Below are 23,982 nucleotides of genomic sequence, written 5' to 3' on the forward strand. Positions count from 1 at the left end.
AAGCTGATAAAGCGCGCTACAGAGAAGACCCTACTCGAGCAGCAAAGGCAATCGCCCGACGTTCTTCGCCGTTTTTCGATCACTCAACCGGGAAAAGAAGCAGAGGATCTCATCTGAGCTTCTTTCGATGAGCTCTATTGCAGCAAAGCGTAGACTAGACCTTAGCCGCTCCATCTAAGACAAGGTGAACGAGCTTTCATTTCTCGTCCGTACGTTCACGGCGATATTTGTCCGACGAACGTGCTTGTGACGAAAGATATAGCGAAGGCATCCGATTTGGGAGCGCCGCTCCAGAACGAAAGTTCAGATCGAGAAACATGTTTCAAAAGCTTTATTATAGAGATGAATTATAAATACAATTTTCACTAGAGCTGGAAACCCGCCACTCCCAAGACATTGCTGTTCTTCGGAGAAACAATGACGCTCAGAGGTATAGTTGTATTATCAGCTTATCTTCTATCATGTGACGATAGCCTTCTTGTTTCAGAACTGATTTGGAAGCTCAATGCAGAGATCTGCAGAAAGAGAACGTTTGCCTCAATGAAGATCTTTAGAGCACAATGTAAATTTCTATCAAGATATATACATTTCTAACTACACTTTTTAAATTTCGACAGGTGACGAACAAAGAGCTTCAGCGAGTGGCTCCTTACCTTATCGACACTTGGAAAGAGTTATCTCGTCGTATGCTAGGAGAGAAAGAGAACAAGGCTGCGTTAGAAGAGAAGCACACAAGGGCAGCCCAAAAGAACGCGTTTGCTCAACAGCTGGCACAACTTCAGTGGGTGTGACGCAGCGGTTTGGAACATCTGTATAGTTCTCGTTAGATGTCCGGTCTTTCATCGGCGAGCTGCAGAGGAGGTCTTTGGAGTTCGCGCATTTTGACAAGTTCAAGATGATGTCGGTCAGGGTCAATAATATATGTTTTAAATAATTAATTCTATCAATGCTTGTTTTGGTTTGTGTAGTATGGCGCTCTGGTTCGCATCGTCTTCTTATTGTCTTAGCATCTTTTGAACGACGCATTTCTTATTACTGACGTTTAATATGGATTTACATATCTGGGGAACAAAGTCCTGTGTCCGAGTGGTGGAGAGTCACTCGAGTCCTTGGAGGGAATAGGAGATGTTTTCCAAAGTCGCTTTTGTCGTTTCTATTGCCTGCGGGCTTGAGATATGGCCGGAGGCCGAGGTGCCGAACGATGCTCCTTGGACAAAGAATACCGGTAAAAGATAGTGCTAGATATATAGCTCCAGTTAGTTTAGATTGTGGGTTATTGTGTACCTGTGAGATGTAAAATGTTCTGGTTCTAATACCATGATGAGGGCACGCCGACAACTTCTATATATAGGTAGGTGACATGTATTTATTACGTAAGATGGATCCGGGTTATCAGCCTTTTTTATTCTGCTCTGTTTCGCGTTCAACAGCGTTTCCGTACCTTTGCGAGATCAGAAAGTTTGGCCCAGGCGTCGCGCGTATTCCAGGTTCTCAAACGTTCAAACCAATTTTCAAGGAAGCTATACGTAAGATTGAAACCCTCAGGCTTCAAGTTTCGTTATGTATGCGTTCACTTTTAGACGTGAGCTAGTAGAGAAATTCTGCAAAGCCATCGCCACACGCTCGCTCCTAAATCGCAAGCGGCTCGTATACGCACACCGCCGTTCATATATAGACGTAGAGCTAGAGATAGTTTCGGTACTCGGACAGTATCGATTCTCGAACACGTTCACACGTTCTCTGCTTCACAGAGTTGGCCGAGTTTTAGTTATTTTGTTATTTCAAAAGCCTAAATGAATAGCTTCTCTGCCACCCTAGCTAGCCATGCATCGAGGCGCACCAAGAAACTGAAAGGGCTTGGTTTGTTTTGTTTTCCCTTAATTTAATCTCGGAGGTCTGCAATCATATCCGGACAACGGGCTTTCCTCGTTAACCGTGAAATGAGTACAAAAGCCGCATACAATTCGAAAGCTCTAACCTTGAGTTTGCTGATCCGACCAACGGTCGCGGAGCAAATCGAGTTTCTAAACATGTCAGCTCTGAATCCAAAGTCGGACACCCTATATTCTTTCCAACCGGATTCTCTTCAACGACTCATGTAAGTTGAATGCCAGAATGATATTAACGTCTATAGTAGAAGAAGACAAGAAAAGTGACCTTATTAGAGGCAAAATCTACGGTACCGTACTCGAAACCTTACTTTGCGTTCTTCTAACCACTCGAGTGTTTTATCGCGTGACACCGATCTCAACCCTAGAAGCTATTTTAGCGACGTTTTCTAATATCTTGCGCCCTTTCTAGCAGTTTTAGAAAAATAGGTTACAATAACACTAACAACGGTTGTCCGTACAATTTCTCAAAATTATGTAACTTTCAGCCTTTTTTTGTTTCCTTCTTTCATAGACGTTACTATCATTAGACTACTCGACTTACATGAGTCGTTGAAGAGAATCCGGTTGAGAAAATAGGGTGTCTGACTTTGGAATCAGAGGTGGCTATGTTTAATTAGACTCGATTTTCTCCGTGAGCATTGTTCGGATTGGCCCACTCTAAGCGGCATTGGACAGAGCAAGGTTAGGGCGTTCGATTGATGTGCGGCGTTTGTACTCAAAGTGTACGGTTTACGAGGGAAGCCAATTATCCTGTTTAATCGTTGATTCGAGTCGGCGCCGCCTCTTCCGTTTATAGAGATCGCTCATCCATCGTTAACATTACACGCCTAAAGGTGGAATTAAATGTCGCACAAAGCTTTAACAGCACGACTCAACGTTGATTCGATTTTTGTAGAATTGCTTCTTTTCCCTAACGAATAAAACATTTTTAGGAGTTTTTAAATTGAACGACGAGATGGCTGAAGCCGTATTACCTGATCCTCGATGTTGTTGCGAAAGTGCGTTGATTGGGGATGAATTACATCTCTTCGGGGGATGTACTAACAGTGGAACGTATCTTTTCCCCCGCCACGAGATCTGGACTGTTAATATCCGAGAAGAGAAGAAATGGATTCGTTGTTTCGCCGAAGGAAAGACAATTCCTCCGCCATGCACAGGAGCACAGGGCGTGGTCATAAATGGGATCATCTATTCGTACGGGGGAGAGAAGAAAGGCTACAAGGATTATCTGGGAGAGGTGTTTGGTTTGGATCCAAAGAAAATGAAATGGATTCACGTAACCACGCCCATGCATGAAAAGAAACCATGGCAACGCTCCTTCTGCTGTTTGTGGGCCATTGGAGAGAGAATGATCATGTTTGGGGGATGGAGCGAAGACATTCCTCAAGATCGTCTCCAATTAGGAGCACAATCCAATGAGCCTGTGAATAATGAGATTTATGAATTTGTGTTTGAGCAGGGAAGAGAAAAAGGTAAATTGCATAAATTGAGATCTGGGAATAATTCTATTGTTGATGATTAGGACATTGGGTGGATGTTGAATTAAGTGGGGGAAGACCAAAACCACGTGCTTATGCTGCTGTGGAAACGATTGATCAATATCGAGGATTACTCCACGGAGGATGTGATAATGAGAAATCATTAGATGATGCATTTGTGATTGATTTGAGAGAAAAGGTAATTAACAAAATGTGAATCGTAATTTTGTTTTGCAATAATTAATTATATGTTATAGAAGTGGATTTGCATCGATTTCCTTCCCAAGCCATCTGCTCGATTTAGTCACAGAATGTGTCAATTATCAAAAACAGGATTTGAAGAAAAAAATTGCTTTTTTCTCATCAGCGGGAAAAGTCGAAGCAAGTTTTCAGACCACGCTTACATTCTTGACTTGGACAAAGGAAAATCTTACGTAGTATCGAGTCATTCTCATTCATATTGAATTGGTATCAATTTTCTTAGTTTTTCTCAACCCGGACAATAGCACCAATCTCGTATCACACTCTCCATTGCTTGTCGATTCGAGATGGATCTTCTCAGATTATTGTCACTGGTGGGAAGGACTGGAATGATAGGTTTAGAGAAATATTTGTGTCACTCAGTCTTGGTAATGCGAGACAGTTTCCCCTACATTAGGTAGGCAAATTATTTTTTTAGATCAATCAAACGAAGAGTACATAAGAATTGAGTCTCAAATACTGCCACCATTTGATCTCATTTTAACTACGTTAAAAAATGATCTCCGAAAATTTGACAAAACATTGGAAAAATTGAGGTTTGCTTTCTTAGAGTTCTTTTTAGAAACAAATCGAGTTTCGTAGGTCAGAAATGATTTCTGAAAGGTTATTTACCACAAATAATTATTTTTGTGTCACGTGAGTTTGAGACATTAGACTTCAGTGGGAAGAACGGTGCCATACCTTGGAGGAAGAAAAGAAAATATTGATAGAACAGCAGTATTTATACGATCGATTTAGAATACGATTTTCAAGACTTCTCTGCTTTTGTAGAATTGAACTGGAGACCCGCTCCCATGAAATTGCTATTTCTCAAAGAAATTATGACGCTGAGAGGTAAAAGTTGCATTATGAGCTTGGTTTCTGTCACGTGATGATAACATTCTTGTTGCAGAACTGACTGGGAAGCTCAACGCCGAGATCTGCAAAAAGAGATATCAGACCTCAGTCAAAAACTTCAAGCCACGAAAAAGTGAAATTCTAACAAATAATTTATAAATCTTTTACAAGCTTTTATATAGAAATGAATTAGAAACGGTCCAGAATTCTCTTCCACGATTTAATAACACAAAAATTGCCCAAAAGTCTCAACCAGCTTGTATACAAATTTCATCACAATCATAACGATTTTATTTGTATTTTCGAAAAGGTCCTATTACTTCATGCGAGGCTGACGTCGATCGAGAGGTGACGGACGAAGAGCTTCAGCGATTGGCTCCAAAACTCATTGACAAATGGAAAGAGGTTTCTCGTCGATTGCCAGGAGACAAAGAGAGCGAGGCAGCTTTGGAAATGAAGCACAGGAGCAACCCCAATGAACTTGTCTACTCTATGCTGGACAGCTGGCACAATTTCAATGGGTGTGACTCAACGGTGAGGAGCATCTGTATAGCTCTCGTTAGACGTCCTGTCATTCATCGGCGCGCTGCAGAAGAAGTCTTTGGAGTTCATGCTGTTCGACAGGTCCGAGATAGTCTTGGTCAATAAATGTGTTTTTAATTAATTAATTAACATATGCTAGCAATGATCGTTTTGGTTGTGTATTGTTTTTATACTCATAGCATCATTTAACGACACATTTCTAATTATTGATTTTAGTGTGGGTTGACGTCAAGTATCCGGGAACAGACTTCTCATTTCTTCGCCGTTTCCTAGCTCGAATTGACATTCGTCGACGCTCACGATCGTTTTACCGAAAGGTAAATCCCGCTTTGACGCTCTCATAGCAACGTTTATTCTTGTTCTCGGTCCCTTAGGTCACCTTCAGATTTGGCCAAGGTGTTTCTCGTTCTTTTGACGACCCACGGCAATGCAAGACTCTGCTCTGACGAAGAGGCTTCTGCAGTTTATTTTGAGTCGGTTTGGGCCTGTTTGCAGCTAGATGGACCAACATATCGACAAACATTTCATAGGCATACATATGTAGTTTTTATACAGTTCTATATACCTAGATCTTTTCACACGTTCTTTATCTTTTCTCAGACTCTCCGTGATATCGTTTTTTTTCACTTGGAGGATATTTTACGAAAATTATTCGAACCATTTTTTCCAATTTGTTTTCTTCTTATTGTAGTAGCTTAATTAATTTGTCTATGGAAGAGAACTGAGGAATCAATTAGATAAAGAAAGTTCGCAGCATGAAGTGACCAGGTGACATTAGAGACTGACTCTATAAGAGCCACGTAGTCAGTTTCTGTACTTGTGCTTATAGAAGAATTGAACCTTTTGCAGCAACAGCTGGAAGACAGAAATAGTCAAATAGAAATGCTCAAGAAACGTCTCAATAGCAAGGCTGAGGACACAACTGCAGTCAAAGGCGATGATGTTGAAGTGAACGATCAAAAGCTTAGATCGGGATCCTCTGCTGGTAATTCAACTCATAAAATTGGTTATTTCTTGATTCAACTTGTGCGCATGCAAGAGCCTCGCCCAAAACGAAGTGAGTACGTTGAGTTTGAAGTCATTCTCTCATACATGCAGGTATTGTCGATCGCGCTTATTTTTCCCTGTTTGCAAACTACTTTTCACGTCTACCCAGTGCTCTTTTTTATCATCTCATTTGTGCTAAACCCCTGTTCACAAACCTGCTGTATTTTTCTCTTTCTCGATCCGTGCACGCCAGACGGCGAGAGTAGATCCGCTATAAAGAAAAAGTAACGGTAATCGTTTAGACCTCTGCAAGACAAGAACCAGATGCCTAAAAGGCGCGATTCAAAAGTAAATTCTTGAAAAGATCAGAAGACGCACAAGCAAAAGGTTGCAATTTGGTCAATTACAGGTTTGATCACGTGAGCCTTCAAATGATGATTTCAATAATTTTTTGTTTTCGTTCATTGTGAGTGCCACGCTTTTCGTGCTGTTGCAATTGCTTCAACTTGTTCAAATGAATGACGGGACTTCCGAGTCAAAGACGGGACTTTCGAATCTCGTGACCTGACTAGACCTGACCTCTTTCCTACTCTCCTCCGGTACCAAAACAAGAACGAAAGGTGAAGAAAATTGTTATGCAGCTATTCTGGGAGCCTAGAGATAGGTAACGTCTTTTCCTTAGCATGTAACCGCTTGTTTATCTAGGGATATCGATCTTTCGAAGAATCCACGACGAAATGAAGTCATCCGCTGAATCCCCAGAGACTCGACGTGGACACGAAAGTGCATTGATCGGCGACGAAGTGCATCTGTTCGGTGGCGAGAATTGCAAAGGGTATTATTTCCCTCGAAACGAAATCTGGACTTGTAATGTCCAGGACGAAAAGAAATGGATTCGTCGTTGCGCCCGAGGAACGAATATTCCTCCACCCTGCATCGGAGCGCGATGCGTCGTCATCAATGGTATCATGTATTCGTACGGAGGAGAAAAGGAAGATGGGCGTCGTCTGGGAGAGATGTTCGGTTTGAATCTGAGGAAAATGATTTGGTTGGAAATATGCACGCCTACGTATGAAAGAAAACCATGGCAGCGCTCTCACTGCTGCTTATGGGCCATTGGCGAGCGATTGATTATGTTTGGAGGATTGAGTGATGACATTCCTCCTGATCGTCTTCAAAACAAAGCACAGTACAATCGAGGAGGGAATAATGAGATTTACGAATTCGTGTTGGACGAAGAAATAGAAACAGGTTAGTTGCGTGATTTGGAAGAGTGAAAATGGATAATTCGAGTTCTTTCTTTAGGTTGTTGGTTAGATTTGGAATTAAGTGGTATTAAACCTCTACCACGTTTTGATGCTGCCGTGGAAACGGTCGACCAACATCGTGGAATTCTGCATGGAGGAAATTCTGGATTGAATTATTTTGACGATGCTTTCATGATTGATTTAGAAGATAAAGTAAACTGCAAGTTCTTTTACAACAAATGATTAATTAAAGACTTTCATTAGAAATGGATCTCCATTGAGTTCCTTCCTAAACCATGTGCTAGATCGGCGCACAGATTGTGCAGATTAGCGAAAAAAGGATTTGAATCAAGGAACTGCTTCCTCATGATCGGTGGTTCTAAGACTCTACTTTCAGACAGCGGTCACATCATTGATTTTGATAGGAGAAAGTCCTACAAGGTAAACAATATCGACTTTCTCTTGTTTTTCTGGGTGCATTTATAATATTTAAACTCTTAAGATTGAAATGACTCCGGATGTGGCACCAGTCTGGCTTCACACCCTTCACTGCATAAGCACTGAAGACGGGTCTGCCTACGTCATTCTTTCTGGTGGCCAGTCAGGAAAAGAATGCAAGCCAATAATTAGAACAATCGCACTTGGTAATCACTAATGATGCGGAATGCATTTTATTTACGTCTAATTTATAGGTCCGTCAAACAAATCTTACATGAAAATTGAATCTCTCCTTTTTGCCGAATCAGCATCCATTCAATCTTCATCTGAAGGAGATGGAGATAGCGATCGAGAGGTTCAGCAACTAATGGAAAGAATGAGGTGAGTGAATAAGTTTTGTGTAATCGAATTCTTGTTGTAGCGTCCGTGCGTTTATAGTCAAGGAATTTTTGAAACAATGAGAGCTAAAGCTCAAGCTCACAGGTTTGAAATCGATTTTATTAATACCTCATCTTTTACGTTATTCATGACAGAGAAAAATTTGAGGCTCTTCAAGCTGAAATGTGGAGTTTAATTATCAATTTTTTGGTGTAGTTTTATGCTTTTTGAATAAAGGTCTGAGCTGGCTTCTCGCCACAGTGTTCTTAAAAGGCAATATGATAGCCAGCGGTGAGCATTTTACAGCTCGTTCGTTACTATGTCGCGATGATGCTCCCTAATGACAGAATGAGCTTACGAGCTATTGAAGAAGAAAGCAGAAGACAGGTTTTGAAGCTTCAAGCGGAAAAGTGAGAAATTTCCCTTTTTCTATAAACATTTGCATATTACTTTAGAATGAAACTCGCATCTCGGTGCCAGACTCTCAAAGATGAATGCCAATTTCTGCAAGCGGAAAGGTAAGAAACATCTCAGTCTCATACATATATTCACTGTTTCACTTAGAGACGACATGATTACTGAGTTTCAGGCTGATCGTCAATTCTTTGATTCTCAACGTCGAGATTTTGAATCTCAACGTCGAGATTTTGAATTTCAGCGTCGAGATTTTGAATCTCGATTTCAAGTTCTAGAAACGCAGCGTCAAACACTCCAAGACTCGCTGGACGAATCGCGACGCAATCTCGACCAATATTTTCAAGTTCTCAGCATTAGCCCGCAACAAATTCAGTTGTCTAAAGACAAACTAGGAACAGGATCCTACGCAGGTGAAGTCGATCTAAAGCCTAATTAATTACGTACTAGTGACTTTTTTCACTTGAAGACGTGTTCATCGGCGTTTGGCACGGGATGGAAGTGGCCGTGAAAAAGTTCCACGTTATTATCACAAGCGAAAGAACGATTCCCTTCTTCCGAAGCGAAGTTTTCACAGCCAGTCGACTCCATCACCCCAACATCGTGCGACTGTTCGGCGCAATGATGAAACCAGGCCTATCATTTCAAATCGTATCCGAATTACTCGAGGGGTCGGTGAGCGAATTGATGGATGCCGCTCTTTCGTCCGGCACCTATCTTTCCATTTACGAGCAACTTTCAATTGCCGCCGAGATGACTTCCGCTATTGCCTACATGCACGAGCTCCTTCCCTGTCCATACGTTCACGGCGACATTCGTTCGACGAACGTGCTGGTAACGAGGGATATGAAAGCGAAGGTATCCGATTTAGGAGCAGCTCATCTCTTGGGCAGCTCCGAATCGACGGGTCCTCTCAGTCCCAATTATGTCGCTCCAGAACGAAAGGCTCCCACGTCGGGACGCAGTTCGTTGCCTAGCGACGTGTACAGTCTAGGCGTTACGTTGATTGAAATATTTACTGGCGTGGCTCCCGTTCCCGAGGAGAGAAGTAGTCAGCTGAGCCGGATGATGAATCGAGCTCGTTTGCACATGGTATGCTCGAGAATGATTGCTGGTGAAGCCAATATAGGAAATCGTCCGACGAGTGGGCAGTGTCTTACGATTTTGAAAAATGAGATCGATGATTGCATTGGGCATGGATCTCGACCAATAAAGCGATTAGTAAAGGGAAAGTTTGAGGGAGAAGGAACGAATCGTCATCACAAAGTGACGTTATTCGACGTCTATATGTAGTAGGTTAGACTCGTTATGTATTGACTATTTCTTTTATCGTGTTAGGGACGTGTGATTGTATTAGTACTCGATCACGTGACAAATTACAAGATGGAATCCGAGACTCGAGAACAGAAGCTCGTATTCTGCCTCGCTGCCAACTGCCAGCGTCTGAAACGCATATTAAACGTTTCTAGCATAGCTCAGGCGTTGATCGAGCGTGGAGTGGTAAGCGAAAACGCTCTCCAGAAAGTGGGACGTCTCGTCGGTCAACATACGAGCCTAAATCCAACACTGAACCTTCTCAGAGCTTTATTCGACGCTCTGTCTCATCGAAATGAAGAGAGAAAGCATAATCTGAGCGTATTCGTTCTTGCAGCAAGGAGGCGGAACGATGACGTCATTAGTAGCTGTCTTCCTTCTCTCGGTAAGCAAGAGAAGCCTCGTCAGAAAGCTGACTTGGTTCATTTTTGTTTGTTGCAGACCTCAGCGAGTGTGAATTAAATGAATTGTTCTTTCGTCTGAAGCGCACGAGCTCTCCGTTTGGTACGTTCGCCTCTGAAACTCAAACATCTATTCATTTGTTTCACTTCTCATTTATTTAGAAATAAAGCAAACTTTGGCAGATCTCGACGAAAGCGACTGCGTCGCTTTCCTGGAGAGTATTCTTCATGAAAGCAGCCGTAGCGATAGAAAACGTTTTCAAAATCTTTTGGCGCACACTTCGAAAGCGATGAATTTTGAGTCGGTTTCGAAAGTAGCAAAGAAATTGTCACTACATTTGGCAGTCAATGAAAGCCATAGCCTTGAACAGGTCCAGCAAAGTTTCAGCACCGCTTTGCTGAGTATTGCTATAGGTTAGATTTTTCCAATAGATGATTATGTGTGATATGAGAATGAAAAGAGATTTTCTACAGAGAGCTACGATGTTTCTATTTACAAATTTGCTACTGAAGAAGTGAACAGGAACTGGAAAGCCCTAGGAGTTTTCCTCGACTTCAGTTAGACAGCATGGAACATGACGGAAGAATACGTCAACTAACTTCAAAGGAGCTAGCATGGAATCTCGTATCCAAGTACGTTCAGGACAAATGGGCCAAGTGAAGTGCTATTGCGAAAATGTCTTGAAAAAGTCGTGCTGAGAAACGAAGAGGATCAGTGTGACGAAAACAAGTGGCTCAGAGGTACACCTTTTGCTACCAAGTCATACCAAAAGTACGCGTTTCCGTCTTTTTGTTTGTTAGCCTTGCCCAAACAGATTAAAAATAATCCGCCTCTGTTTGGTCGAGAAGGGCAACTTCACGAGATCGAGACCTTTTTCTGGAGTGGCAGAGTTCGTGAAGGTCGCGTTAAACCAAGCGGAAAATGCAAAATTCAAGTAGCTCATACTTCACTCTAGAGAGAACTGGTCAATTTTTTTCTAGGTTTTAAGCGGTCCTGGCGGCATGGGAAAGTCTTCCCTTGCCTACTGCTATGCTTTTCAATTTTGCAAAGAATATCGGGGCGGTGTTTATTTGCTGAGCAGCGAAACGTCTGCGTCATTACTCGCCTCTTTTAGACAAAGTGTAAGTCTTTTTCAAACATGCCTTCAACGAATTCTTTCTCATTATTGTTTGTATCTATGTAGTTACGATATTGATTAATTAATAGGCGTCGTGGCATTGGTGTTTTACCTTTGCTAATGGGGACGTATACGACGGGCAGTTTAAGAGCGATTGCATTACTGGAAAGGGAACGTTTACGTACGCTGATAAATCGCGCTATGAAGGTGAAACTCTCAATTGAATGGTATATGAATCAATAATAATTAAATAGGTATTTTTATTTAGAGGCATGGTGAGGAGTGATGACGTATTCGAGTGGCTTTCAATACAAGGGCAAGTGTTGTGAGAATGTTCGTGAGGGAGAAATGGATTGGGGCGGCGGTACGACCTATAAGGGCCAGTGGAAGGGGGATAAAATGCACGGGAAGGGGCTCTTTATGAGTAAATTGAACGGCGCTACGATGTATGATGGAGAATGGGAAAATGGGCGGAGACACGGTAAGGGAGCCGAGGCAACGACAAGCGGGAAATATGACGGGGAATGGCAGGAAGGAATGGTACAAATTATATTCTAATTTGAAAATATTCGCATACATATTGGTTTCTATAGAAACACGGAAAAGGGAAGAAGACTTCTCTGGTTGGGAATACGGGGAATTGGCTGAATGATAAGAAACATGGGCGTGGCTTTCGAAAATTGATTTCCGGGGCGACGGAACATCAAATGTGGCAACGGGGAATTCTTGTAAGTGGCAGCGAAACGACTGCAGTTGAATTTCCAACAATTACTCCTAATAAATTTTAAAAATGAAAAAAATTACATTTTTCAATGCTTGATAAATTAAGTCACGTGATTATGTTGCCACGTGATTTTAACGCCGTCGTACTCGTGTCGTAATTTCTCGTTTTTGAGCCGTTTTCGTCGTCGCCAAGCGATTGAGTCGTTCTGCAAAGGTGATTTCCGTGACAAAAAACGATTTGTACGTCGATCAATCGTCATTTTGCTTTCTTTTAGACTCGTTTTGATCGAAGCACTCGATTCGATTCTCTCGAACCGTTTCTCCTCTTCGAAAATGTCATCCGCGTGTCCGTCATCTCGATTGGGACACGTCGCCGCCGTGATCAATGATGAGATGCTTCTGTGGGGAGGAGGAGCGGTGAGAGAATCGACGGGAGAGAAGTACTTGTGTTCTCCCGATTTGATCGAGTGCTTCAATCTGTTGACAAGTCAATGGAATAAACGACGAGCAACATCAAACAGCCCATCCGACCTTCCTCATCCATGTGCCAACGCACGAATCGGTGTCGTCCAAAATCGGGACATTTATCAATTTGGTGGTGGCTACATCTCGGCTGATGGCCGTCCTGTCTATTTGAACGATGTTCACAAATTGGATGGATCGACGTTGGAATGGGAACGAATCCATTCCAATGACCAATCAACGCCCAGCGGGAGATCCTCACATGGAATGTGCGTGTTAGGGAAGAAAGGAGACGAACATCTCGTCATGATGGGCGGATACGGAACAACGATTGTTTCACCAGTACCAGACGGATCTCAATTCATTCCTCATCCAAATGATCCTGACAGGGGGAGGAACAATGAAGTTTGGTTGTTTTGCATCCGAAATAGTGAGTGACGTGTAAAATTATTTTGAATTCAATGTAGACATTTGTTTGAAGGGAATTGGATTCCAGCTCAATGCACAGGAAAAAAACCATATCCTCGAAACGCACATTCCTTCACTTCAGTAGATATTAATCGAGCTATTCTTATTGGCGGGGATAGTGTTGAGGGAGTATTTGCAGATGCTTTTCTGTTCATGTTCAGTTCACTGGTAATGAGATAGGTTTGTTATTAATTAATAAATGTGATTTATTTGCGTAGGAGTGGATTGAAATGACATTGGATGATCATCTCATTCCTCGATGCTACCATTCGACGGTTGTTGTTGATATTCCCACATTAGGGGGGCCAGTTGCTTTTCTCTTGTGGGGATATGGGGAAGACTTCTTTCCTCTGTCTCTGGCCCAAATGATTCTAATTGACTTTCAAAAGTGCAAAAAGGTAATTCAAATATTTTCATATGACATTCTACGATGGCAAAGTTCATTTGACAGGTGTCAATATCAGATGAGCCAACTCCAACAGGAGAACAATCAGTCTGCTCTATTGTTACAAGAAGTCTTCTCTTTCTTCTGCGATATGGAGGTTCACCCTATAAATTGGGCAAGGACAGACCAGAGGCAATATTAGATGTTTTGAAATACGGTAAATAATTTTCAATGTAGCCGTCTTAATTAATTTTATTGATTGCATAGATTTGAAGAATGTTAGTGACAGACTTATTCGACACGATTCGAAAGAACCAATCGAACAAGAAACTTCAAAATACGATAAGAATGCGCCATTTCTTTCCAACTCTCCAACAATGGTAGAAATCAATATTTAAATATCATATAATTATTTTCTTTTTTTTAGAATTGCGAAATACTGTCACAAAAAGAGCGCAACCTGTTGCATCCGTCTCCCCAACGAGTAGAAGACATAATTGCCGCCGTAACGCCTCAAAGCCTTCTCATCTTCACTCGATGGAAGAGATTCGCCACTCGAGTCTCATTGGACAAAGGAGCGGAGATCTCCATTCCCAATACGGGATCAATCCTTCGAATTCACACCCGCACCGCACTTTCGCCGACTTCAAAGACGTCAATGAGCTTGACCCTCTTCACATTCGACGCCAAACTGTCGCAGGGTCTTCTTGACGACGAATTCGTGAGCGATCTGATTCAATTGTCTCTTCCTTCCGGCTTATCCGACGATGACGTACACATTGAAATGTGTCATGAGCACGGTCTCAATCTCGATCCAATGACGCCCAAAGCAAGCGCTTCCAAAGTCGTCTTCTTCTATCAACCTCACGATCATTTGGCGACGACCCAACACCCAATTAAATTCGACGAAAAGATCGTCATTGATAGAGCGGGACAGCGAAAAATCGCCGCTCTTCTTCAATCGTCTGTCGTCAAAGTCATCGTCTCTCCGTCCGGTCCGCCCGCCGCCGCGGCTTCCGCCGCTGCCGTCGCGTCTTCGAACGACTCTGACGTGAGTTGCAGTTTCTTCACTCATTTCTACGGGTTGGGTCAACAGGCATTTTCATTCCATGCTCTCTCTTTCGAAAAAATTAAAATTCCCGACGGTTGGCAATTCGATCTCTGCCTCATTTCAACGCGACCCGAACATCGGGATCGTTATCTCGCTTATCGCAACGACGGCCGCATTCAACCTCTTCTTTTTGAGCGACGCGTCAAAAATCTCGTTCTCTCTCCCACCGAATTAAACGTCGTCGAAGCAGACGACATCGAAGGCTGGATCAACGAGAGTCCCCGCAAGGAATATTTTATCAACATGCAACAGTTGTTGGCAGCGAGAGATAGTCCCATTGACGCGTGGGTCAACACCTTCTACTTTGCCTACAATCATCGAGAGCTTCTTCAACGACTGTCAACGATCGCCGCTGACGTCACGATCATTTCAGGCGATCAACGTCAATGTCTTCGCATTCAAGACTCTTCAGGCAATTTTCAGAAATATTATGACGAGGCCCTGCAACGCGGCTTCATGTCAATTAATCGGTCTCGCGTAATTGTTGTCGGCCAAGACGGAGCTGGAAAGTCGTGCCTCGTCGACTCTCTTCTCGACCGACTGTTTGAGAGCGGGAAAGCGAGCACGGAAGGGGCGGCCGTCACCATGACTTACACTGCAGTTAGAGGCTGGGTGGCCACCAACAGGAAAGAATACTTGGATACTCTTATTGCAGAGGGTTGCTATCGCAATTTACAACAGTTGGCGTTAAAAGAGAGCGCTTCTGAGTCGGCTTTTTCTGCTGATGAGATAAACTCTTACTCCGAACCAGAGGAAGAAGCTGAAGAAGCCGGGAATCGCGTTTCTCCGGTCAAAACGAAATCTGTACGTCCTGCGGAAGCGGTTGGCATAGAGGCAAAAACGCTCACACATAATCAGCTGAATTTGATGTCCAGTTTCATCGCAGAAAAACCGAGCGTAGAAGATCTCCGCGATCGAACGCTGGGCGTTCGCGACATATGGGATTTAGGCGGGCAAGAAGTTTATCTTGCCACTCACTCGGCCCTCATGCCAAACACCTTTGGGTTGTCTATATACATGGTTGTAATAGACATCTCAAAGTCGCTATCTGATAGAGCTGAGTCATTTCATCGATCAACAGATGGTGACGTCACTAACCTGTCAAACGATTTGGGCTGGATTCGAACAAATGAAGACTTTCCACTGTACTGGTTCGGCTCGATCACAGCGGCCCACGAGGAAACGGCACGAGGCGATTATTGGTTAGGCGAAGACGAGGAGGTGAACCCACCACCTGTTTTTGCAATTGGTTCTCACCGAGACGTCGTGGAGAACGACAATCAAAGGTTTCCTGATTCAGCCAAATGGTTAAGCCAGCAAGGACAACGTTTTGAGGAACTTCTAAGAGACAGCGAATTTGTTAGGCACATCGTTTCGCCCAAAAGAGGCGCCCAAGAAAGGAAAGACGATGAAGACCTTCGCGAGATGAGTCATTTCATTCAGCGAATATTTCTAATAGACAATTCCGTATCTGGTTCGGGTTCTCCGTGCCGAACTGTTGAGGAAATTCGACGCAGAGTAGACCGCATGGCTTCGACGTATTGCAGGCGAATGCAAAAACAGCCCCTATTTTGGGTGTACCTTGAACTTCTCCTTTTCCGTTGGCGCAAAAGCATGAAAACGATTGTGGCTAGAGTGGACGAAATAGCAGAGATCGCTCGGCAGCCGAACATCTGTGCTATATCAAGTCGCGACGAAATTCTGGCGGCGTTAATGTATCTTGCCAATGTTGGAGCAATTCTCTACTACCCGGAAGTAGATGGCTTGAAAGACATTGTTTTCACGAGTCCTACGTGGGTAATCAAAGCTCTGTCAGCGTTTGTGACGGCTTCTAAGCCGGGTCCAAATCTGGAACCGGAGTGGAATAACCTTAAGAAAACCGGAATAATGTCTAGCGAACTAATGAAGTACCGTCTCAAGCAAATGAGACAAGGAGCCAAGTCAGTTAGCGATGGGTCTGATTCCTCAGAGGACGACAACCCGGAGAGCATTGAAAATGAAAATAAACTAATCGTTCGGCTTTTACAACTTCTTGACGTCATCGCACCTCCTGCTGAATCGTCTGCAAAAAATGAATTTTATGTTCCGTCGATGCTAAGGAAGTCGTTTCTTTCGTCGCGAACTCGCTGGGAAGAGCACACTTACTCTTCCCATTTTCCGGCTCCTCTTATTGTCATTCCTACAAAACTAAAGTTTGTTCCAGAATGTCTGTACTTCCGTCTTGTTACCCGTTTCCTAAATTTGTATTCGAAAATGCCACGAGTTTCTCGTCACCAATGCATCTTTTTGGTGAACGATGAAGAATCGTCAGTACGAGGTACGCGTACACAGCAATATGTGTTTCTCCTCGAATACACTTAAATGCTATGTTTCGTATTTTTCTGTTTGCAGTTGAAGTTGAATTGTTGTATCAGAGCCGAGGCAAATGGGTAGCTCTAACAATTCGTTTCATCAATAAAGAAGAAGACCCAAAAAAGATTAGCCAAAATTTCTTGGCCTCGATCAAAAACGAGTTTCGGCGACAAATGAAGTCTATTTGTCAACAGGGCTTGCGAGGTTTCAAATACAGCATATGTTGTCAAATAAAAGAAGCCTGCCACATTGACAAGGAGTTGGGTATTGATCTCACTAATCTTGCTGTGATTTATAGTGACGAGGAGGAGTATTCTCCGAACATTGCCCAACTCTCGAATCCGTTTGGTGAACCACTGGCTACGAATCGTGAAGATTTTCTTCAAATAAACGTTTGGTTTGAGCAACTTCCGGCTGTTTGTGGATGTAAGACAGACTTATCGATATAGAAAGAACAAATTTTCGTTTCCTTCAAGTTTGTCTCTTTGTAGGTTCGCTTCCTAAGGTGATAGACAGCGCCTTAATTCGTGCCGTCGCGACGCTAGCAGCAAAAGCTAATTGGGAACTCCTTGTTCCCTTTTTAAGAGCAAAAGTCGGTGCTTCCGGCGTGGTGCAGTACACAGAGAAGTACCGCAGCCACTTACTTCGGTCTATTGCGGTCATAGAGGATTGGGTGCAAGACAAGGGCTCCGAGGCAACAGTAGATGTCTTCATTAAAGTTTGTGAGCAGTGTAGTATTCATCACGATAACGTCGAAGCCGCTTACCGGCAACAAATCGCTTTTCAGTAGCGGTTTTATTGTACTAATCCTGTTTCCTAATATTGCATTAATGTTTTATGCGTTTCTTTCGTGTTTACCATTAGCAATAGTTTAATTTTCTCTCGTCCCCTGTTTCCTAATACTGGCTCCTTCCCTTTATGCCTCTGCGTGTCTTTCACGAAAGACATTGACGCGGGATTGCTTACCAGGGAGAGGATGCGTCGTCTCCATATATGGCCATAATGCGTGGGATTCGCGAAGGAGGCGGAACCGCTTCCTCGAAAAATCGTCCGCTACGACGTCCTCTCGACTTCAACCGGCATCCCACGCATAAAAACGTGCGTGAAAGAGTTAAAGACCCTTTAGTAGCTCACCAGTCCTGACGAAACTGGCTAGAAAGGCCAACAACGAAGAATAGCGACGACGTCGCGGGTATAAGGCCACTCTCTGGTTTCTTCAGTGCGTCGATCGACTTTCTCCATCTTCGCGCAGGCTGCAGGAGCTTAGATTCATGGGAGCTCAGTGGCTATGGTGATCTACGTACGTGCAACCCGGATTAATTGCTCGTGGAAGAAATTATCTATTGGCCATAATTGCTACACACGGTAAAAAAACTGACATCACTAGACAAAAATATTCAAAAGAATAAACACGGAACGACAAATAAAAACATTTTGCCTGTCTATGGCCGACAGAACACCAACGTTTCTTCGAACAAGTTGAATTGCCCAACTGTCGCTTTAGAATGTTCTTTTGCCTCTTGAAGACTCAGCGTCAATATTTAGAGCACATTCTGTGGAAACAGGACGATTTCACATTGCAAGACATAAATAAAGAATTAACTAATAAGCCTGCTAATTAATAATTATCTACTTAGCTTACGTTTTTAATGGTTAGGAGACAGTTGACAATTACAGTTGCATTCGCGTGTTTTCACCATCAGGCTCAACTCCTTCGTATTTCATCGACAGATTTTCGACAAGATCAGATACGTAGCGTCCAATCAATGTCAAACCAGTTCTATGCAGTATCTCTCGTTGATAGGGAGCAATGATTAAAAAGAGCATCAGCACTTGAGTAGCAAGGAGATAGAGCGTCTGAACTGATCTAGCTATTGTTGTCTGGTGCTTAATTAATTAGAAATAACAATTAAAAAGACCAGGTTCGCTCTGATTGGATGTACATCCAACAATTCGAGCTTTGCAATAACTTGCCAAGCGAGCAAAGGATATATAGTTGAATTGCATTCACGCCGCTTTTGTGGGACTGGGCAGCTCGTGCGGTTGTTATCGTGGTTTTTATATTGTGTTGTTATATGAGATGAGTCATCCGGTATAGATGGCTAGATGGTTTCTTTCTTTCCGCATATGAGATGCGGAAAGAAAGAAGCCATCTATACCGGATGTAGGAGAGTCGGCAAAAGGTGCAAGTGGCGATTAGACCAATAAGTTTCCAGGGTTTTGAAGATGCCTCGCCTCTAGAGGCGAGGCATCTTCAAAACCCTGACTCACTGACTGCGTGTACGGTGACGCTGGTGCTTAGCAGACATGCTCCCTTGATCCCGTATAACGGTAGTTGACGGTGGTTGAGTCCACAGCCAGCGCGTCTAATGGATCTGAATGGGACGGAGAATCCACCAATTGGAGACCACGGTCAACTGAGCGTTCCTATTCAGCATGCCAATAATAGGCATGCTTATGGGATTATCGACGTCTAATCCCACGTAGAAACCCGTCGACTTCAAGACGACCGAGAAACTGGACCGAGCTCGAGAGCCGTGAGATAGTAGCCACTAAGTGGAACGGACCTCTTGAGCCAGGAGGAGTCCGCGGTAAAGCAATAAATATCCGATAAATGATGCACGTGATGCGTTAGCGCATTCCTTTGTTCTGTCTTTCTTGACCGTGTTTGCAGTTGAAAGATGTCTTTCATGCGTTCCTCATCTCGACGTGGACACGTCGCTGTCGCGATCGATCAAGAAATGCTTCTGTGGGGAGGAGAAGCGATGGTCGCAACGACGGGAGAGAAGTACTTGTGTCCTCCCCATCTGATCGAGTGCTTTAATCTTGCGACGAGTGAATGGACTCAACGACGAGCCATATCGAACATGCCCGACTTCGACATTCCTCGACCATGTCTCAGCGCACGAATCGGTGTCGTCCAAAATCGGTACATTTATCAATTTGGTGGCGGGTATAGATTGCCTAATGGCTGTCGTGTCTATTCAAACAATGTTCACAAATTGGATGGATTGACACTCGAATGGCAACGAATTGTTCCCAGTGACCAAACCACGCCCATTGGGAGGAGGAACCATGGAATGTGCGTATTAGGAGGAAAAGGAGACGAGCATCTCGTCATTGTTGGCGGATACGGAACGACGATTGTTTCACCAACACCAGAAGGGTCTCAATTCGTTACTTCACCAAAAAATCTTGACAGGGGGTGTAACAACGAAGTTTGGCTGTTTTCCTTACGAGAGAGTAAGTGACGAGTAAAATTGCTTTGAATTTGATGTTAACATTTGTTTGAAGGAAATTGGATTCCAGCTGAATGCACAGGAACAATGCCACATCCTCGATCCTCGCATTCTTTTACTGCAGTTGATATTAATCAAGCAATTCTCATTGGTGGTAGTGACTGTACAATGTATTATGATAATATTTATGTTTTTAAATTGCTCTCAAAGGTACGTAATTTAAATTTTTTCTTAGAATATGTAAATTAGCTTATGTAGGAGTGGATCCAAGTTCATCTGATGGGGCCAGAACGTCTTCCTCCCTTAGTCGGTCATTCAACTACTGTCTTTAATATTCCCCGGTTAGGATCAGTTGCTCTCATCTTGTGGGGATTGACCAATGAAAAAGACACGATTCGCTTTGCTCATCTTATTGTCCTTAAATCTCTACAATGCCATAAAGTAGTGACGAATATTCAAATTAGAACTGTGATTCACATAGTACTTATTTAGGTTGCATTTTCCGATAGTGTTATACAAACTGTATATCAGTCAACGTGCTCTGTACTCAAAAGAGATGTTTTATTTATATTACGTTTTGGTGGAACGAATGACTTCAAAACATGGAAGCCGGTGGCCTTGTTCGACATTTTAAATTTTCGTATGTCTGTAAAAATTTATGATTTAATTAATGAAACCTGTTTTGTTCGATTTCAAATCAGGTGTTTCCGGAACGTCATTGTCACATGCCTCAAGGGTAGGCGTAGTAGGCATAGTCAATGCTGAATTGCTTGTAATATCATTTCTTATGAAGGTCTTAAAGTCTTGCCTCCTTCCGTGTCAAATAGCTGATCTTCAGGACGCAGAGCAGGCAGAAGTAACTGGTACACACGTAGACGAGTCTCTCTAATTTGTCTCCAGATATCCCTTTTGGATCCTTCTCTCCAAATTGATCGAAACAAACTGAAATACGACGAGGAGGCTGATTTCTTAGGCTCAGGTGGCTTTGGAGAAGTCTACAAAGCGACACTAAAAATGGAAGAGAAAGAGCAAACGGTCGCTGTCAAAGTATTCAGGAGTTTCAGGCAAAGAAGAAGAAAAAGGTGAGTTGAAATTTTGTCGCCGCTCATTTTTAACTCTTCTTTAGAGAGTGTGATGATTTCAAGAAGGAAGCATCCATTCTTCTTCGAATTTCACCACATCGTTTCATAGTCAATTTGATTGGACTCTGCACTGACGTCAGGCACTACGCTCTTATAACGGCGTTTGTGAGCGGAGGCGACTTGCATGAGCTCCTTTCTTCGGACGACGCAATGATTGAAAAGATGGAGGTAAGAATATCGATTGCCAGACAAATTGCAATTGGTATGGTTCATCTCCACTACAATCGCCCTCCTGTCGTTCACTACGACTTGAAATCGGTCAATATCCTCTTTGACAGAAAAGGTGACGACTTCATTTGCAAGGTTATAAGCTTTGAAAACTTTCAATATTTATATGATCTCGCCATTATCGTAGATTTGCGACTTTGGTCTTTCAAAAATGGCAAATGAAAGCGCCGTGACAAGCTATCAATCCGCTGAATCAACTCCTTCTGGCACTGTTGCCTACATCGCTCCTGAGCGGTATCGCGCCGCGTTTCACGAAGGCGGAACGCGACGTGTGATAATAGAAAAGGCAAGAAAAGCCGACGTATACAGCTACGGAGTATTACTGTGGGAAATTCGCGAAAGGACTCTCGCGTACAAAGGTTAATTGGCAAATATTTTAATTAATCATAGTATTCACTAAGGGACGATTATGTGAAGGTGTGCCAAACCCTGTCATTCATTCCGAGGTTCAAAAGGGTAACAAACTCCCAGACGGCCCAGCAGCGTCGCAAGCTCCGCCACACTACAATAGTCTTTTGTCTACGTGCACCGATATGAGTCCGGACCAGAGGCCAACGTTCCGAGAAGCGGTATGGATCCTTGAAAGCGACATGAGTTTTTAACAACTGGCTACAAATGGCCGTCTAGTACTTTTTAGGATTTTTTATGTTTTGTATATGTGAGTGTTTTTATCGGTTTAATTTATCATCTTTTCTATTTCTGCTCTTAGAATGGGTACCTATACAGATATAAACCACGTCATCTACACTGCAAGTTGCAGATGTTGGGTTGAAGTCATGTACGAAGTTCTAACAAAAATTTCATAAGAACAGACGTAGCGGAGATAAAAAAGGAGAGCCAAATCAGTAGGATAAATAGAGTTCACGTGACTATTGAGAGACCAAAGCAGTTCAAGCCTCGCAGAGCGAGTTCCTGCTTATTTTCTCGCGCCCCAGTGTTAATTATTGATTTATTTTAATTTACCCGTAAGGAAAATTTCGGGAGTTCTCATGAGATTTCTCGCGAGATTTTCGCGTTTTCTCATAAAAATCTGTCACGTGAAAAATGGACATCTTATGAGAACGTAGAGAATTTCATGAGGTCCTTCTCATGCTTCAAGTAAAACAAAAAGCCCAAAAGAACATAAAACGCAAAAACTAGAAACACATAATTGATAAAATTTGCTTTCCATGAAATAGAAATTTCTTTATAGTTCCTCCGCCAATAATTCCTTTCCTAATTCTTTCCTCTAAAAAAAACAGAAATAACATTAAATGGTACCTTTGCTGTCTTTTATGGCAGAAGGATATATTCCCACTAAAATTGTAAATGCCACTAATGGCAGTAGAGTATAAAATCTCGTCTATTTACATCTCTAGAAAAGATAATGTAATTAGATGAAATACTGTACCAAAATACACCCTATTAAAATAAATATATACATAAAGGATTGCTGCACCTAAAACCATACCTATAGAGGCTATAATATGCCAACTCTAATACTATTTTCCAAAATGGCGTCAGGACGTCTGGACGAATCGCGACGAAATCTCGACCAATATTTTCAAGTTCTAAGCATTAGCCCGCAACGAATTCAGTTGTCTGAAGACAAACTAGAAACAGGATCCTACGCAGGTGAAGTCGATTGAAAGCCTAATTAATTACGTACTAGTGACTTTTTTCACTTGAAGACGTGTTCATCGGCGTTTGGCACGGGATGGAAGTGGCCGTGAAAAAGTTTCACGTTAATATCACAAGCGAAAGAACGATTCCCTTCTTCCGAAGCGAAGTTTTCACAGCCAGTCGACTCCATCACCCCAACATCGCGTGCGACTGTTCGGCGCAATGATGAAACCAGGCCTATCATTTCAAATCGTATCCGAATTGCTCGAGGGATCGGTGAGCGAATTGATGGATGCCGCTCTTTCGTCCGGCACCTATCTTTCCATTTACGAGCAACTTTCAATTGCCGCCGAGATGACTTCCGCTATTGCCTACATGCACGAGCTCCTTCCCTGTCCATACGTTCACGGCGACATTCGTTCGACGAACGTGTTGGTAACGAGGGATATGACAGCGAAGGTATCCGATTTAGGAGCAGCTCATCTCTTGGGCAGCTCTGAATCGACGGGTCCTCTCAGTCCCTATTATGTCACTCCAGAACGAAAGGCTCCCATGTCGGGGTGCAGTTCGTTGCCTAGCGACGTGTACAGTCTAGGCGTTACGTTGATTGAAATATTTACTGGCGTGGCTCCCGTTCCCGAGGAGAGAAGTAGTCAGCTGAGCCGGATGATGAATCGAGCTCGTTTGCACATGGTATGCTCGAGAATGATTGCTGGTGAAGCCAATATTGGAAATCGTCCGACGAGTGGGCAGTGTCTTACGATTTTTAAAAATGAGATCGATGATTGATGATTGCATTGGGCATGGATTTCGACCAATAAAGCGATTAGTAAAGGGAAAGTTTGAGGGAGAAGGAACAAATCATACACGTTATTCGACGTCTTTATATAGTAGGTTAGACTCGTTATGTATTGACTATTTCTTTTGTGCGTGTTAGAGACGTGTGTTGGATTAGTACTCGA

At 43.0% G+C, this 23,982-nt stretch overlaps 7 protein-coding genes across 8 annotated transcripts; all 7 read left to right on the plus strand.

The window, feature by feature from the left end:
• Positions 1 to 27: 27 nt before the first annotated feature.
• Positions 28 to 5,602, plus strand: LOC136196427 (uncharacterized). The gene is made up of 18 exons (XM_065985971.1): positions 28 to 184; positions 370 to 430; positions 488 to 562; positions 618 to 781; positions 828 to 904; positions 969 to 1,225; positions 2,825 to 3,364; positions 3,415 to 3,569; positions 3,628 to 3,807; positions 3,855 to 3,999; positions 4,050 to 4,167; positions 4,214 to 4,234; positions 4,286 to 4,465; positions 4,524 to 4,601; positions 4,651 to 4,727; positions 4,779 to 5,092; positions 5,228 to 5,328; positions 5,386 to 5,602. Exons 6-17 carry the CDS (start codon positions 1,126 to 1,128, stop codon positions 5,282 to 5,284), a joined length of 1,965 nt encoding a protein of 654 aa, XP_065842043.1. The 5' UTR covers positions 28 to 184; positions 370 to 430; positions 488 to 562; positions 618 to 781; positions 828 to 904; positions 969 to 1,125; the 3' UTR covers positions 5,285 to 5,328; positions 5,386 to 5,602.
• On the plus strand, positions 5,476 to 9,839 carry LOC136196426 (uncharacterized). Of its 2 annotated transcripts, none has more exons than XM_065985969.1 (17): positions 5,476 to 5,551; positions 5,612 to 5,779; positions 5,841 to 5,996; positions 6,051 to 6,109; positions 6,168 to 6,618; positions 6,704 to 7,249; positions 7,304 to 7,458; positions 7,510 to 7,686; positions 7,748 to 7,889; positions 7,938 to 8,064; positions 8,122 to 8,166; positions 8,217 to 8,246; positions 8,299 to 8,352; positions 8,409 to 8,471; positions 8,517 to 8,579; positions 8,626 to 8,888; positions 8,945 to 9,839. In XM_065985969.1, the coding sequence occupies exons 6-17, from the start codon at positions 6,736 to 6,738 to the stop codon at positions 9,766 to 9,768; spliced, it is 2,457 nt and encodes an 818-aa protein (XP_065842041.1). In that variant the 5' UTR covers positions 5,476 to 5,551; positions 5,612 to 5,779; positions 5,841 to 5,996; positions 6,051 to 6,109; positions 6,168 to 6,618; positions 6,704 to 6,735; the 3' UTR covers positions 9,769 to 9,839. The 2 variants fall into 2 exon arrangements, with proteins under 2 accessions (XP_065842041.1, XP_065842042.1); XM_065985970.1 differs by having other exon boundaries at positions 6,301 to 6,618.
• Positions 9,840 to 9,858: 19 nt separating this feature from the next.
• Positions 9,859 to 12,136, plus strand: LOC136196428 (uncharacterized). The gene is made up of 9 exons (XM_065985972.1): positions 9,859 to 10,174; positions 10,231 to 10,293; positions 10,353 to 10,604; positions 10,665 to 10,931; positions 10,992 to 11,125; positions 11,172 to 11,312; positions 11,375 to 11,515; positions 11,577 to 11,848; positions 11,902 to 12,136. Exons 1-4 carry the CDS (start codon positions 9,859 to 9,861, stop codon positions 10,751 to 10,753), a joined length of 720 nt encoding a protein of 239 aa, XP_065842044.1. The 3' UTR covers positions 10,754 to 10,931; positions 10,992 to 11,125; positions 11,172 to 11,312; positions 11,375 to 11,515; positions 11,577 to 11,848; positions 11,902 to 12,136.
• LOC136196284 (radial spoke head 10 homolog B-like) lies at positions 11,594 to 12,096 on the plus strand. Its single transcript, XM_065985807.1, has 2 exons — positions 11,594 to 11,848; positions 11,902 to 12,096. The coding sequence occupies exons 1-2, from the start codon at positions 11,594 to 11,596 to the stop codon at positions 12,094 to 12,096; spliced, it is 450 nt and encodes a 149-aa protein (XP_065841879.1).
• Positions 12,137 to 12,156: 20 nt separating the features above from the next.
• Positions 12,157 to 17,647, plus strand: LOC136196429 (uncharacterized). The gene is made up of 9 exons (XM_065985973.1): positions 12,157 to 12,245; positions 12,307 to 12,923; positions 12,975 to 13,129; positions 13,180 to 13,359; positions 13,413 to 13,563; positions 13,614 to 13,726; positions 13,774 to 16,774; positions 16,849 to 17,235; positions 17,301 to 17,647. The coding sequence occupies exons 2-9, from the start codon at positions 12,365 to 12,367 to the stop codon at positions 17,597 to 17,599; spliced, it is 4,845 nt and encodes a 1,614-aa protein (XP_065842045.1). The 5' UTR covers positions 12,157 to 12,245; positions 12,307 to 12,364; the 3' UTR covers positions 17,600 to 17,647.
• A 1,819-nt stretch (positions 17,648 to 19,466) lies between these two features.
• Positions 19,467 to 22,171, plus strand: LOC136196391 (uncharacterized). The gene is made up of 10 exons (XM_065985921.1): positions 19,467 to 20,052; positions 20,104 to 20,258; positions 20,307 to 20,489; positions 20,541 to 20,688; positions 20,750 to 20,784; positions 20,842 to 20,904; positions 20,949 to 21,130; positions 21,175 to 21,493; positions 21,546 to 21,777; positions 21,836 to 22,171. The coding sequence occupies exons 1-10, from the start codon at positions 19,491 to 19,493 to the stop codon at positions 22,018 to 22,020; spliced, it is 2,064 nt and encodes a 687-aa protein (XP_065841993.1). The 5' UTR covers positions 19,467 to 19,490; the 3' UTR covers positions 22,021 to 22,171.
• Positions 22,172 to 23,242: 1,071 nt separating this feature from the next.
• LOC136196285 (uncharacterized) lies at positions 23,243 to 23,809 on the plus strand. Its single transcript, XM_065985808.1, has one exon. The coding sequence runs from the start codon at positions 23,243 to 23,245 to the stop codon at positions 23,807 to 23,809; it is 567 nt and encodes a 188-aa protein (XP_065841880.1).
• Positions 23,810 to 23,982: the final 173 nt, after the last annotated feature.

The sequence above is a fragment of the Oscarella lobularis genome, chromosome 15, assembly GCF_947507565.1.
Source record: "Oscarella lobularis chromosome 15, ooOscLobu1.1, whole genome shotgun sequence".
Classification (NCBI taxonomy): Eukaryota; Metazoa; Porifera; class Homoscleromorpha; order Homosclerophorida; family Oscarellidae; genus Oscarella; species Oscarella lobularis.